The sequence below is a fragment of the Callorhinus ursinus genome, unplaced genomic scaffold (assembly GCF_003265705.2).
Source record: "Callorhinus ursinus isolate GAN/ISIS: 27379988/994484 unplaced genomic scaffold, GSC_fseal_2.0 scaffold8, whole genome shotgun sequence".
Lineage (NCBI taxonomy): Eukaryota > Metazoa > Chordata > Mammalia > Carnivora > Otariidae > Callorhinus > Callorhinus ursinus.
Genome location: NW_027397070.1, coordinates 69031925 through 69046957, shown reverse-complemented (window position 1 = coordinate 69046957; position 15033 = coordinate 69031925). Strand labels below are relative to the sequence as shown.

The window sequence follows — 15033 nt, the reverse complement described above, 5'->3', positions numbered from 1 at the left end:
GGCTGTGCCAGGGGCCGGGGCCTGAGCGAGAGGAGGGGCGGCCTGGAAAGAGTTGGGAAAGCATGTCCCTGGCCGAGGGAGCAGCAAGGACCAAGGTCCTGAGGTGGGAAGGAAGGGGCTCAGGGTGATGGAGGGGACCGGCACGGGGAGGGGCAGAGCAATGGAGAGTCCCGGGGGACAGAGACTTGGGATGGGCACGTGTGGGGGAATTTTGACCAGAGGTGGCACATGGTGTGACTGGGTTTCCTGGCATGCCGTCGGGCTGCTGGGGGGAGACTGGAATGCTGGAGAACGGGGCGCGGGGGGGTGCGGGAGCCCCAGGCACCGCTGCTCAGTGATACCCGAGAAGCCGACTCAGCCCCCGTAGTGCGCCCCGCACCTGTGAGCGGCGACCGATCCCTGCCCCGGGGGCCGCCTGGGCTGGTGCAGCCGGGGTGTCGGGGGGCCCCCCCTGACACCGGGCCCTGGATGTGGAGGAGTTAACCCAGAGCAGGAGGGAGTTCGTACGTTCCGGGCGGAGGGGACATGGGGACAAAGGCACCAAGATGAGAAGCTGCCTGCAGCATGTGAGCAATGACAAGCAGTTTGGGGTTTGCTGGAGCATGACTGCCGGGTGGGGCCCGCGCGCCACGAGCCGAGAAGACAGGCTGTCCTGTGGGGGCGCGCCGCTGGGACACCGGGGCCCGGAGACTCGCAGCGTCTGGGAGCTGGCAGGCCCCACGGCTCCTTCAGCCAGCACGCCCTCCGTCGGCCCCCCGCCCAGCCCGCCTCGTCCCCACAAAGACTTCAGCCCCCCACGGACAGGCGCCGCTGCCGGCCCACCGGGTGCACCCGACCCACTAACCTGGTCAACACCTCGGAGCGGGGAAGGATTTCCTTCCGGCACCCCAGGGCTCCCGGAGCTCACACGCCCTTCCTCCCCATGCCCAGCGTGGCACCCGGTGCCACAGACATCAAGAGGAACAGAGAGGGCAAACCCTGGGCCCCAGGAGGCCCCGAGGGTTGGAGGAAGGGCATCAGGAGGCAGTCCGCAGTCTGATGGGGACAGAGGAGGAAAGAGAGGGAACCTTCAGTGAGCAGGAACCAAGGAAGGCTTCCCAGAAGAGGTGGCATTTGAACAGAGCCTCGCAAGAAAAAAGAGGGTCTGGGGACTTAGAGATGGGGAGCTAGGACATTCCAGAAGAGGGAAGAGCATGGACAACTGCCTGGATGGTGGGTGTGAATGTGGCCGCGTTTGGGGGATCAGACAGGAACGGAGAGGGCGGTGGTCCTTTCCCCCGCAGGGAGAGGAGGAAGGGGGCCTGGTGTGTGTGTGGGGGGGAGGGGGGCTCAGGTGTGGCTGGAAGCCCCTTCCTCCCCTCCCTCCCCTGGGCTAGTCAGAGGCAGCCACAGGTGGCCACAGCCATCTCCACCTGCATGACGGGGAGGGGGTGCGGGTGATGGGGTGAGGTGGGAGAAGCGCCCGGCGCTCCCGGTGTCCGCTTCTCCGCCTCCATCCCTTCGGCCCCTCGGCCCCTCAGAGCAGGCCAGGCTGGTCTCCCCACCAGCTCCCTGAGCACGCAGACATCCTGCCCCTCCCAGCTGCCTGCCCCCCCCAGGGTCAGGTGGCAGTTGTGCCCCCCCTGAGGACACCCCCTGGCCACGAGGGGAGCCGGGATCACCAAGGCCCCAGGGCTCAGGGCAGGTCAGCTTTGGCAGCCTGGGCCAACCCTCTGTCCGTCTGTCTGCCCAGCAGTCACCAGGCCCTTCAGCCAGCAAGGATGGGAAAGTGGCTTTGCTTTTGGCCCAGCCAGGGGTGACACTGTGACAGGGCCACGGCTCTGCCATGCCAGCCCCCACTGGGGCAGTCACTGGCCCTGATGGCAGCCAGCAGCCGGCCAGGAGAGCCCAGTGGGAGGCAGGTAATTCCCTCCTCCGCTGTCTCTCTGCTTAAACACTTGGGCAGGCCTGTGGCGGGGGGTGGGGGGGTGGGGGGCGGGGGGGGGCAGGGGGCGGGGTCCCTCCCTCCCCACTGCCGTCCTGTCCTTTGGCACAGATGCCCCCAGAGGGGGTGGCCGCCCCAGGAGAGGCCAGAAGATCTGGGTCTCATCTCCTCCTCACCCCAGGCTTGCTGTGTGATCTTGGGAGAGTTGCTTAGCCTCTCTGGACTCCCGTTTTCTCATCTCCAGGATAGGGGCACTCCCCAGCCTCAGGCTGGGAATGAGCCTTTGTGTCAGAACAAGAGTGGGCTGTCAGCAAAAAAAATGCCCTGTGTGTGACCAGAAGCAGTGTCTGGGTCAAGCCACAGCTATGCCCCCTACTTGCTGGGCCTCCAGGCAAGCCCTGCCCCTTCCCTGGGCCTCAGTTTCCCCCCAGGCCCCAGCCTCCTGCTGCTCTTCTGAAAACTCACCTGCCAGGAGCCCCCCCTGTGGAGGGGCCCTTGTGGAGTGAGGACTGGCTGAGGGCCGGGAGGGGGACTCCCACAGGATGGGCTGTGGTCCAGGCACCCAGGGCAGACTGACAGTTTCTGGATGCTCCCAAGGGCACCGGCCCGTCCTGCCCCTGCTCTGTTCACTCGGCAGCATTGGGGTCATCGGCCAAGGGTGGACACCGGGGCTGGAATTTCAAAGTCCCGTCCACCCAGAGACCCAGCCAGGGCCCTGCCCACCACCCATCCTCCACAGCGTGCTGGGGCCCCAGCTCAGGAGACCAGGGTCAAGGGCAGCCCATCTTACAGATGGGGACACGGGGGCTCCCGGAAGTGGCGACCAGTGTGCAGGGCACAGCCCAGGGCTGAGAGCTTCCCCGATTCCCCCTCGACCTGTCAAGTCTTTTGGGGGGGGTGCAAAATTTGATCCTTAGTAAATTTTTTTTCTGATTTCTCATCACTATAGGAAATATGACAAATCTAGGAAAGTATAGAAGAAAATTTTCAAATTACCCAGAAGCCCACCACCCACCCATGACAACACTAACACTTCTTTCCCTACCTTACTCTTCGTGGCTGTCGATATACAGATCTTTTTAAATGGGATTATACTGCTTTCTCAATACCCGTGCCTCTAAGCGGTTTTTGGAAGTCTGATTTCCGGGGCTGCATCCTCTCATCAGATCTCCGCTCTGGCTCTGGGGCCGGGGAGGCCACCAGAGGGTCCCTGGAGAGACTGCGGGGGACAGTGGGGGAGAGCGCTCCCAAGCGCACTTGGCTGGGGCTCTGATGAATGTCCTGGTGCCCCCCGCAGGGTGGCACCGAAGAAGGGCAGGGCAGACCTGGGCCCCCTCCCACATCCATCCAGCCGATCCCGCTCCCCGCCCCCCAAGCCCGGCCCAGACAGGCCACAGACAGAGTTCGGTGAGAAGGGGCCCCAGGGAGGGTGAAGGGGGCCCTGCCCTGGACCCCTAACTTCTGCTAGGTCCCTCTGCCCCTCCCTCCCCTGTCTAGACGTGTGAGCCCGTCACAGCCGCCCAGCACAGGTGGGGCCTGGCGTCAACTGTCCCTCCACGCTCCTTGCCTTCTGGGATCTCCAGCCAATGGGTCCTGCCAGATGGGAGCCCAGAGCTGTGGGGACCCTGCCCCCATGACTCTTCTCTGAGGCTGAGACCTCGAGGCAGGCCTGCCAGTGGTGGGACACAGTACCACCGCTGGGCTCAGGCACCCAGAGCTGGCAGGTGCACCAGCTTGCCCCGCCCCCAGTTCCCGCACCCGCACCCTGACACCTTGCTGACCAGAAGGAGCTCTGCTGCCTGGTGGGGGCGGGTTGCACACCCCCCTCTCCTGGTCTGTGCCCACGGCGGCCCCGCCCCCGCCCCCAGCCCCACGCTGAGCAGCTCTGTCCTCTTCACCCACAGGCTGCGCAGTCCCTGGGTGCCCTCGTGCCTCGGGCAGCCCCGCATCCTGCAGGGCCGGCTGGCCAGGTCCTCGCCCTCGCTCTGGGACAGGTAACACACCTGTTGTCTCCCCGGTTCCTCGGTGTCTCTGCGTCTGTCCCCAGACATCCCTCCCTTGTCTGCGTCACCTCGCCCGAGACCGATGGGGAAGGGCCCCCAGCACGGCCTCACCACACCTTCCTGCACCATCCTTCTCAGAGCCAAGGCCCTCGACGCCCCACCGCCCGCACCCCCCGGCCCTAGCTGAGGGCTCTGTCCTGGGGCTCAAGCCTCCCCTGAGTGTCCAGGGAGGGCTCCGGGTAGCAGGCGGGGCGGGAGGCGGGGGGTCTGCCCCGGGACGAGGCCTGCCCTCCTAAGCTCATCGTTCTTCTCTGGGAGGCGGGAACACACGTCCAGGGGCTTCCCATGGGCCAGGAAGGAACTGGAAAACACCTCCTCACCCCCACACACCCCGTCAGGTTAGGTGCACGTCCTGATTTGATTCACCAAGACCCAGGGCAAAGCAAGGTGACTGCACCAGGCTACAGTCTGAGTAGGGTTTCCTGAGCACCCGGCCTGGGAGCGTGGCCCTTACTGAGGGCCTGGCACTGGCTGCTCTGGTCACAAAGGACTCCCACACCCTCCCTGGGCTTCTGTTGAGGGGCTGTTTCCAGATGCCAGAGCCTCCTAAGTCGACTCCTTGCTCAGGGAGAAGCAGAGGCCCCGGGCCGCGGGCGATCTCCCCAGAGTCCCACGTCCACACGGCCCTGGCCTCTAGCATCATCTCCCGGTGGTTCTGATGAGCCGGGGCAGGGCAGGGACCACAGGACGGCCCTAGCGCCCCTTGTGTGCCCCAGCTTTACAGACATGGAGACCGAGGCGGAGGTCAGGCAGGGCTCAGGTTGATGCCCGGGGAGGGGCCAGCCCTGGCAGCGATGGGGGCACCCCCCAGGTGACCGCAGGCCCCCGGATGCCCAGCCCGGGACCTTCCTGGACCAGGCCAAGGAGGGGACGTGTCCAAAGCTTCTGAGTAGCTGATCACCAGGAGGGGCAAGGGGCAAGGAGGGGTCACCACGGCCACTCGGGAGTCTGACTGGGGACTGAGGGTAGCTGTGCCCTTCTCAGGGGTGGGGACCGCAGAGGGCAGGGATGGGGCAGCATTGAATGCACACAGTGTCAGGTGCCCGTGGGCCGTGGGTGGCTGGACGTGGGGGAGTGGGCCAGAGAGAGGCCGGGGCTGGGGATGGAAGCATGTGGGGCCGGGGAGGTGCTCCATGTGTGGTGTGTTTCGACGTTTGTCCGGGTCACATCAGGACTGGGCGGTCTGCATGATGGCAGGGTCTGTGCTGTGGCTGCAGGTGGGTGGCCATGGTTGGGAGGGAAGGTCACTGGCTCTGGGTGGCAGGGGGTGGCCACTCAAGTGGTCACACGGGTAGATGGACGATGCTCTCATCTTTTCCCGAGGGTGCAGACCCCACCTATACCTTGTGACAGAGGGCTGTGGGTGGACCTGCAGCCCCCACAGGACAATTGACTTCAGGGGCTGCTGCCCCACCCCCTCCCCCGACACTGTGCCTGCAGGGGGGCCCTGGCTGACATGCGAGAGTCCCTAAGAAGCTGAGAAGCTCACCACCCCGCTGGGGAGAAGAGCTGGGGCCAAGGACCCTCTGGGATCTGTAGCTGCAGGGTGGGGCAGTCCGGCATGCTGCCTGGAGGAGGCAGCCAGACCTGTGTGGGCAGCGGTGGGCACTGTGCTGCAGGGCTCTCCTGGATTAAGGCTCTGCTTCCTCCTTGGAGTCTGACCCCCCATAGGGACCTGCCCCACCCTTCTCTGAGGTTCTCGAAACGTAGGCAACTTTTTATTTTTATTTGTTTTTAAAAAATGATGTAGATGCGGGCAGGAATCCAGGAATATTTAATTCAGATCTGTTGGGTGTGCGCCCGTGGTAACATGAGTGGCTTACACGCTGGGCCGGAGACGGAAGGAGACTGCCTGCTCCCTAGAACCCTGACTCCGGTTTGGGTCTCGGAGGTCCTGAGAACATGGGCTCTTGCTCAAGGTCCCACAACACCTCTGGGCAGAGTCAGGGTTCCCAAGCTCTGCCTCCCGCGGTTTTCAGCGGGACACCTGGGGACTCCCCTCCCACTCCCCTGCAACAGTCTCCAGCAGGTGCTGTCTCTACTCCTCTTCCCCGGGTCCCCAGCAAACGCACCGAAAATGACCATCCAAAGGGGTGTTGGCTCTAGATTGTCCCCTGGGGGTGTGCACTTGTTCCAGCAAACAGTGGGCCCGCTTGCCCCCCTCCCCCCACCTCGGACCCGGGGAACCTCTCTGGGCAGAATTTTTCCCAGAACCTGGGCTTTGTGTCCCCCGGGCAAGATGGGGGCGGTCCACTCTTTCCAGGGGGAAGCTGAGGCCTGATCGTGGGCAGCCTGGGGGGCCCGTGGCGGCGGGGACCAGCAGCAAGTTTGTGTGACAGCAGCGGCCCTGGCCACCCGGTGATGCCAGGCTAGAGTTCACCTGTGGGCTGCACCACCCTGCGTGGGTTTCGTTGTTACTGGAGCCCAGGGGCGTCCCGAACGGAGCTGGAATCCTAGCTCTGCTCGTGCCTGACACCCAGCAGGCACAACTGGTGCCCCGCACCCACCAGGCAGCCCCTGGCCTGCAGGAAGTCCGCGCTCTTGGCCGCACTCTTAGAGAGGAGGCCCTTCGAGCTCAGCCTGGAAAGGGGGCCGTGCATAGGTCAGTACGTGTTTGGGAGTATCTACACGCTGTCCACAGGAGGGTGTGGACCTTGCCCGGGTGGAGTTCACGGTCACCATACTGGGGGCGGTCACCATACTTGCTCCTCCTGCCTTTGGCCTGATTGTAGAAATGAGGGCGTGCGGACAGTGGGCCATTATCCGGTGTCTCTGTTTCCTGGGGCTGGGGGCTCAGCGTCCTGGAGTGCTAGAGGAGCCCACGGTCAGTGGAGAAAATGGAGCCTCAAGAGCTGGGGCTGGGGCTCTGGAAAGCTTCCTGGAGGAAGGGGGGCCGCGGGCAGGCCAGGGCTGTGCAGAGTTTCCGAAGCTGTGCGCAGCTCGCTGGCCACTGTGGCGGAGGCTGCCTGGGCATGGGGCACACATCCTCTCCCCGGCCCGGAGGTCACCCAGCCAATCCGGGGAGGAGAGGAGCTTCCGCAGCCGGGCGCAGTGCAGGAGCCAAACCGGGGGGGGGGGGGGGGGGGGCGGGGGGGGGGGGGGGGGGGGGGGGGGGGACTGACGAGCGCTCCTCAAACCAGGGTCCTTTAAGCCGCCCCAAACACTCGCCAGGTTCGGGGGGCCAGCGTCCCTCCTCCGGGGGGACTGCGCAGGGATTTACTGAGGGCGGGGCGCCGCTTCAGGCTGAAGGACCGACTCTCTGACCTCCCCCCCGCCCTCCCCCCAGGGGCTAGGAGCCGCCCGGGGAGGGGTGTCCGGTGCGCGCGCGCGTGCGCTCTCGCATGTGTCCGTGCGGCGGGGCGCACACGCTGCGCACCCACGGCGCGGCGGCTGGCCCGCTTGGGCTCCGTTTCCCGCGCTCAGCGCCGCGGCCCGGCCCGCTGCCGCGTGTCGTTGCAGCGCGCTGCAGGAGCAGAAGGGCGAGCTGCGCAAGCGGCTGTCCTACACCACGCACAAGCTCGAGAAGCTCGAGACCGAGTTCGACTCCACGCGCCACTACCTGGAGATCGAGCTGCGGCGCGCACAGGAGGAGCTCGAGAAGGTCACGGAGAAGCTGCGCAGGTACGGGGCGGGGGGCGGGGCCCGGGGTTGGCCGTCAGTGGAACCCTGCCTGCCCCCCTCCCCTGGGGGGCTGTGGACCCCGTTCACCGACGCCAAGTCCAGGGCTCAGGGAGGGCAAGCTCCTTGTGCCAAGAGCGGCTGGGTCGGGATTTGACTCTGGTTGTAGGTCCTGGCAGGACAGGCTCTTCCCAGGCACCTCTCCATCCTCTGTTCATTCCTCCCATATATTCTTGCCGGGACAGCGGCATGACACACGTGCAGCCATCTCCAGACCCCTCCTGGCCCACCGGGGCCCCAACCACTGATCCCTGGGTCCCTGATAGGAAAAGCGATGTCTAGCCCCGGAGACGAACCGGTGTTTAGGGACCGTTCCCTTGAGCAGCGTGGCAGCAAGCGAAGTGTGGGGCAAGGTGTGCTGGACCCTGAGTAGTTACTCCCTTAAAAACCAAACTTTTCTAAAAACTTGGTTTTGCATATTGAAGACATTTTCCTATGTCTTACACACTTTCCAGCCTTTAGGAAGATGCAAAGAGAACACACAGTCTGCCCCTGGCTCGGTTTGTTTTAAACTGAGGGCGCATAGGCTACTGCTCTCCCAGCCGGGATCTGCCAGGAGGGCCGTTTGTCCCCTCCCCCCCCAGCAACCCCTCCCCCATCTAGTTGCGAGGGAACCAAGCTTAGGCCACGCAGTCAGACCTCGGTTAAGGTCTCGCCTCTGCCACTTACTGCTTGAAGCACCTCCAGCCTCAGTTTCCCCACTGCTAAGACTGGGCGGGGGCACACAGTGACACCGCACCCAGGTTGTCGAGAGGACGCACGCTGTCCCAAATCCTCTTCCACCAGCACACCACATGTAGTGGTTCCCGATTCCCACCCAACATCTGTTCCCGCCTTCCCCCTTCTTCCTGGGGGAGCCCGGGTTTAGCCAGCATGTGTCTCCAGCACTCAGTCTGGGGCCCACCGCGCGGCCAGTCCTAAGTCTGCCCTGCTAACCTCGAGACTGAGTGAGTAAATGTGAGTGAAACTGGCTCTGAGCAAGGACCGGGCAGAGTTGCTTGGGAGTAGAGGCCTTCCCTTTCCATCTCCATGGGGTCCTCAACCCGGGCCCAGGAAAGGCTCCTCCGCACTCACTTTGCTGAGTGCGGAGGAGCAGGCAGACCAGGGTGGGACCCGTGGGCGGGCTCAGGCTGCCTGTGTTCAGCCCTGCCCTGCCCGCCAGGTGGCTGTAGGGGTCCTGGGAGGGTCGGGCCGGGCACCGCAGCCACCCCATTATTCCAGGATTCAGAGCAACTACATGGCGCTGCAGAGGATCAACCAGGAGCTGGAGGACAAACTGTACCGCATGGTGAGGGCCACCACCCCGCTGCTGCCTGGGGGATGGTGCTGGAGGCCTCCTGGTCCCGTATGGCGGGTGTGTCCGGGTGGGGCTGGGCGGGATCTGGCACCTGCCCTCTCCGAGAGGAGTTCCCTCTCCTTCTAGTAGGTTCCGGGCTTGTTTTGTTTCTGAAAATCACAAATGGGCCTTCAACACCTGCTGTCTTAAGAGTCTTTTGGAGCAGAGACAGCTCGGCTTGGGACCCTGGGCAAGGGCCCTTGCCTTTCTGAGCTCAGGCGGAGGCTGAAAGAGGACAGGCTCAAGGCAGGAGGAGGTGGGGTGCAGGGAGAGGGGCCAGGCTTTGTGCTGAGTGCAGACTCAGGAGGTAGGCATTGCTGTCCTCGTGGTGTGGATGAGCAAGAGGCTCAGGGAGCCAGTGACTTGCCCAAGGCGGTCTGGCTCGTCTGTGCTGGAACACAGGTGGATTTGAACCTGCTGGTCTGTGCTCCTGACCCCACCTTCCTTGGCCTTGCAAACACCTCATCGTTATCGACTGCAAGAGGGCACCCGGGAGGCCTGTAGAGCAACTGGGCTTGGGGCCCAGGCCTTGGCTGACCCCTGATCGGCTCCTTCCCATACCCCCCGTCCCTCGCCGCAGGGCCAGCACTATGAGGAAGAGAAGCGAGCGCTGAGCCACGAGATTGTTGCCCTCAACAGCCACCTGCTAGAGGCCAAGGTGACCATCGACAAGCTGTCGGAGGACAATGTGAGTGTTGGACCACCGTGACCCTGGGGGCCCAGGCCCCGTGGCCTCCAGGCTTCAGGGGCTGGTACAGGCCAGGTGGAAGGACAGGGCTACCTCACCAGAGATACACTGCCAAGGGTATTCAGGAAGACCCTCTGCTGGAAGGAAACAGGGCTTGAGATAGCAACCCCTGGGCCATATTATCCCATTCAGGGCGGTGCTTCCTGACCCCAGGTTTGGGGCATGCTTGCTCCTGCCCCAGCCAGGCCCTGTGGGCATCAGAGCCATGTGGATGCTCTGGTTTCAAGGGCCCCATGAGATGGGCCCAGCCCCACTCAAGGACCCCTGACAGCTGACCACACATTCACTAAGGAGTGTCTGCTTCTTGCCAGGCCCACTGAGGCTGTGAGATTATGGTGTGGACGGGCAAAACCCCTCCCCGCCCACGTGGAGTTTACGCCTGAGCGGGGAAGACAGCAAACAAGATAGATACGCAACCCGCACAGCACGTTAGAAGTGCTGAGTGCTGCAGGGGAAACAACACGGCAAACGGTGCTGGGGAGTCACTCGGGTGCTTCTGGAAGAGACTGCTAGATCAAGACCTGAAAGTGGCCAGAGAGGTGGCCACAGGCACCTGGGGAAGAGCCTTCCTTCTGATGGAAAGAACCGGAGTGGCAGAGGAGGGCCTGCAAGAACAGCAGAGGGGCCTCCTGGGGGCGGGGGGCGGGGCAGGGCAAGGTCTGAGGTCAGAAACAGAGCAAGAGACCACGCGGTGCAGGATCCTCTAGGAATCTGGGTTTTATTCTGAATGAAGTAGGGAGCTACGGAAGGTTCCTGGAGAGAGGAGTAACATGACTGGAGCTACGCTTTTCTGGGCTCACCGAGAACAGACAGTGAGGACAAGGGCTCAGGTTTGGGTTCGAAGATAGAACCCACGGCATTAACGGGGATTTTGGACATGGGGTGTGGGAGAAGAGAAGGGTCCAACCCAACTGCAGGGTTCAGAGCCCAAAGGAAAGAAGCGACCTGCCGTCTCCTGGGCCGGGGGCTGTGTGCCTGGGAAGGAGCAGGAGTGGGGCTGGACCGGGCACCGGACAGCTGCAGGGCGTGCCCAGACGGCAGGGTCTGGAGTTGAGGGCGGAGATCAGCGTGCAGGTGCAGTGAGGAGGGAGAGAAGTGCAGGCAGAGGAGGGGGAGGCCCCGCACAGGGCCCGGGGCCGCGCTGGAGGTCTGCGAGGGATGTGGTGGCGGCTCTGAGCTGGCCAGCCAGTGCTCACAGCCCCTTGAGGCCAGGGGCAGCGGGTCTGGGACCTCACGGGTGGTCCATTCTCAGCTTTCGGCCAACTGTGCCCTTCCCAGGGCACTCGAGACATTGAGGAGGCTGGGGACCCAGTGTCTCTCCACTTGGCAGGCCAAGCTGGGGGCACGAGCTTTCAGCACAGATGGTGGAGGTCGGGGAGCCTCCAGGAACGGGGTGGGGCAGGGGGCAGCAGTGCCCATGCCTTCCATAGCCCGTCTCCATTGCAGAACACCTGGTCCTGGTTGAGCTGAGACTGGGGGGAGCAGGCGGGTCTCGGGGCCCGTTGGTGGACCCCAGATTCCTCACTGTCAGAGCCCTCACGGCGGAGGACCCCCAGCTGGAGGGCAGGAGTGAAAGGCCCAACCACAGGCACATGCAACAGAGATTTTCCAAAGATGAAAGCAAATCCTCTCAAGTCCTACTGTTTGCATCTGTTTTCGGCTCAGGAGGCTGAGCCCGTCCCTGCCTGGACCTTGGGTCACACAGGCCCTCTGCCCCTCCCCGCCCTGCCCCTCCCCCAGCCCTGCAACCACCCCCATAAGCAGGCCACACTTTAGGAAGGGGGGGGTGTGCGGAGCAAGTCTGAGACACGGGGAGGCAGGGGCCGCGGGCATGTTCCTTATCACTGGCTGGTGCCGGTACTCTCAGCTTTGGGGGGGGGACAGGCAGACCAGGCATGGTCTCCACGCCTGGGGCCTCCGGGACTTCAGGGGCCACTGGAGGCCCTTCTTCCACCACCGCCCCCACCTTGTGGGAGGTTCCCGTCTGGGGCGGCAGCAGAAGTGCCTGGCAGGGCCCTCTCTGCCCCAGCGGCTCCAGGTCAGAACCGAGGCCCCCGGTGTGCAGGCGAGCGCCTGAGGCCCAGACAGGGTCCTGCCCAGCCAGCTCCCCCCACACCTGGTCTCCGCGTTGGCCCCTGGGCGCCGGGCAGCAGGGACCTTGGCGAGGGGCGAGCCTGCACCAAACGCCTTCTCTTGTCTTGTAGGAGCTCTATAGGAAGGACTGCAATCTAGCGGCCCAGCTGCTGCAGTGCAGCCAGACCTACGGCAGGGTCCATAAGGTGTCCGAGGTAACGTCAGCCCCGCCCCAGGGAGGCCAGCCCTCACCCCAGGACTACTCGGGGCTCCTTTTCTACAGGTCCCACCCCAAGGCCACTTCTCCCCTTTGAGGGGAAGGCGCTGGGTGAGCCTGGAGCCCCCGTCCCTCCTCACTCCTGCAAGTATCCTGGCTTTTCTGAACATGGTGGAGGGCCACCCCCCCACACACACCTCCTCGTCCAGCTGGGACACCCTGCCCATTCCCCTTGGTTTCCTTTGGGGGCTGCTCCTTGTCCCTGCTCCAAGCCCCCAGTCCACTGAGCACTGATGGGGCAGAGTGAGCCCAACATGGGGGTGACTCAGCCAAGGCCCCAGGGCCCCCCACCCCTGCCAGGCTGCCCCAGCTCCACGCACTGCCCTCACCCAGACCTTGGCCTTCCGTGTCCCCTCTCCCCTGGGCCTGGGCCATGCCTAAGACACTCACAAAATAGATCAAACAGTAGTGGGACGGCCCCATGAGGCACCAGGGGCTGGTGCAGAAGCCGCTGGGCGCCTGGCCCTGAGTCTGTGTTGCATCTGAGTCTGTCTTGTTCAGGAGCATCCAGGCCTCATGACCCAGCAGGGGTGCCCCCGACAGACCTCGGGGCTGGGAGAGCAAGTAAGCCTCTTGGTGGGAGGAAATGAGGGGGGCTGCAGCCCCGAGAAGGGCCCAAGGCAGACCCTGGTTCCACCCTCTGGGCTCTTCGGGCCCAGTTGTTGTGGGCTGGGGAGACAGAGGTGACCGAGGGTCCTCAGGCGAGTCTCAGGAGCTTGTGACATAGAGTCCTGGGTGCTGGCTCTCGCCGGTGCAGTTTGAGAAGCCCTGGGCAGGTCCCTCTTCTTCCGTGTGTGCATCTGTTGGTCACGGTCAGGGCGGCAGGTGCTGGGCTGACTGCTACCCCTGTCCCTGCCCTCCCGTCCCCCCCCAACCCGACCAGCTGCCCTCCGACTTCCAGGAGCGCGTGAGCCTGCACATGGAGAAGCACGGCTGCAGCCTGCCCTCCCCGCTCTGCCGTCCGGCCTATGCCGACAGTGTCCCCACCTGCGTCATTGCCAAGGTGCTGGAGAAGCCTGACCCCACCACCCTGTCCTCCCGCCTGTCTGATGCCTCAGCCCGCGACCTGGCCTTCCGGGATGGGATGGAGAAGCAGGGCCCACGCCCCCCCTACAAGGGGGACATCTACTGCAGCGACACGGCCCTCTACTGCCCCGAGGAGCGGCGGCGCACCCGGCGGCCCAGCGTGGACGCGCCCGTGACCGACGTGGGCTTCCTGCGGGCCCACAACTCCACCGACAGCGCAGCCGAGGAGGAGGAGGAGGCCGAGGCGGCCGCCTTCCCCGCAGGCTTCCAGCATGAGGCCTTCCCAGGCTATGCGGGCTCGCTGCCCACGTCCAGCTCCTACTCCAGCTTCAGCGCCACGTCGGAGGAGAAGGAGCATGCCCAGGCCAGCACGCTCACTGCCTCGCAGCAGGCCATCTACCTGAACAGCCGCGACGAGCTCTTCGACCGCAAGCCGCCCGCCGCTGCCTACGAGGGCAGCCCGCGCTTCGCCAAAGCCACGGCCAGCGTGGCAGCGCCGCTCGAGGCCGAGGTGGCCCCGGGGTTTGCGCGGACCATGTCTCCGTACCCCACTGAGCCCTTCCGCTTCCCGGCTTCCCCGGGCCCCCAGCAGGCCCTGATGCCCCCAAACCTGTGGAGCCTGCGGGCCAAGCCGGGGGCGGCCCGGCTCCCTGGGGAGGACGTGCGGGGCCAGTGGCGGCCCCTGAGCGTGGAGGACATTGGCGCCTACTCCTACCCAGCCACCACCGCCGGCCGCGCCTCACCCTGCAGCTTCTCGGAACGCTACTATGGCAGTGGGGGCAGCCCAGGCAAGAAGGCCGAGGGCCGCGCCAGCCCCCTCTATGCCACCTACAAGGCCGACAGCTTCTCGGAGGGTGACGACCTCTCCCAGGGCCACCTGGCAGAGCCCCGCTTCCTCCGGGCCGGCGGCGACCTGAGCCTGAGCCCCGGCCGCGCAGCCGACCCACTGCCCGGCTACGCGCCCAGCCAGGGGGACGCGGAGAGGCTCGGGGTGCAGTTGTGCGGGGCGGGCGGCAGCCCTGAGCCCGAGCACAGCCCCCACAGTTCCAGGGACTCCCTGGAGCCCAGCTCCATGGAGGCCTCCCCGGAGATGCACCCCGCTGCCCGCCTCAGCCCCCAGCCAGCCTTCCCGCGGACTGGTGGCTCGGGGCTCAGCCGCAAGGACAGCCTCACGAAAGCCCAGCTCTACGGAACCTTGCTCAACTGAGCACCTGCCTGCAGGCCGCAGCCACCCACCCCACCTGGGCCCCGAGGGCACAGCGCGCCTCTCCCCGAGTCACCCATCCTCCCCAGCCTCCCCCCACCAACCAGGACCCTCTCTTCCACCCAACCCAGTCGAGCCTGAGAGGAGGTCCCCTCCCTCCCCACAGCATCTTGTCCATCCCAGCCCCACCACGGTGGAACGTTTTTCACACCCCAACATCCTTCCCCACCTGAGATGAGCATTTCCCCCCTTTTATAAAGTGAAACTATTTTTATAGAGAAAAAGGGTCTTTCTTAACGCACTTGGCCTCCAGCTCCCTGGATGGCAGCCTTGGCGTTTTCAACACAAAGCTCCTTTATTTTTCGGGGGAGGACAAGTGGAGCCTGCCCCTGGGAGGGGAAGGACGGTGTCTTGTGGAGACACCCCCAGTGGGCCGGTGACCAGGGAACCCGAAACTCTGTCCACGAAGAGGGGAACTGGAATGGGTGGAGGGATGTGAAATGTTTTTAAACTGTTTTCGCCGTGTGACCGATACACCACCCCAGCTCTCCTGTGGTCCACTGTCCCGAGTGGGGCCGGTGCTCGTCCCCCAGTGTCCCGCTCCCCGGCACCACCTCGCTCTACCTCAGACGTAATGAGGCCCTCCAACTCCCGGTTTCTGTGGCTTGCTCTCCTGTTGTCTGCGATGCATGCCTTGTCTCAGT

General features: G+C 64.6%; 1 protein-coding gene across 8 annotated transcripts in view; it reads left to right on the top strand.

Annotated features, from left to right (window-relative positions):
• BEGAIN (brain enriched guanylate kinase associated) overlaps positions 1-14702 on the top strand; it is a 44559-nt gene extending 29857 nt beyond the window's left edge. For 5 of the 8 annotated variants that reach the window (XM_073895893.1, XM_073895888.1, XM_073895892.1 and 2 more), the window contains 6 exons: positions 3829-3918; positions 7447-7608; positions 8887-8953; positions 9582-9689; positions 11954-12037; positions 12983-14702. In XM_073895893.1, coding sequence (XP_073751994.1) covers positions 3829-3918; positions 7447-7608; positions 8887-8953; positions 9582-9689; positions 11954-12037; positions 12983-14332 — 1861 coding nt within the window. In that variant the 3' untranslated portion in view covers positions 14333-14702. The remainder of the gene's footprint in view (positions 1-3828; positions 3919-7446; positions 7609-8886; positions 8954-9581; positions 9690-11953; positions 12038-12982) is intronic. The other 3 variants (XM_025870431.2, XM_073895894.1, XM_073895890.1) reach the window with 2 other exon arrangements.
• Positions 14703-15033: the final 331 nt, after the last annotated feature.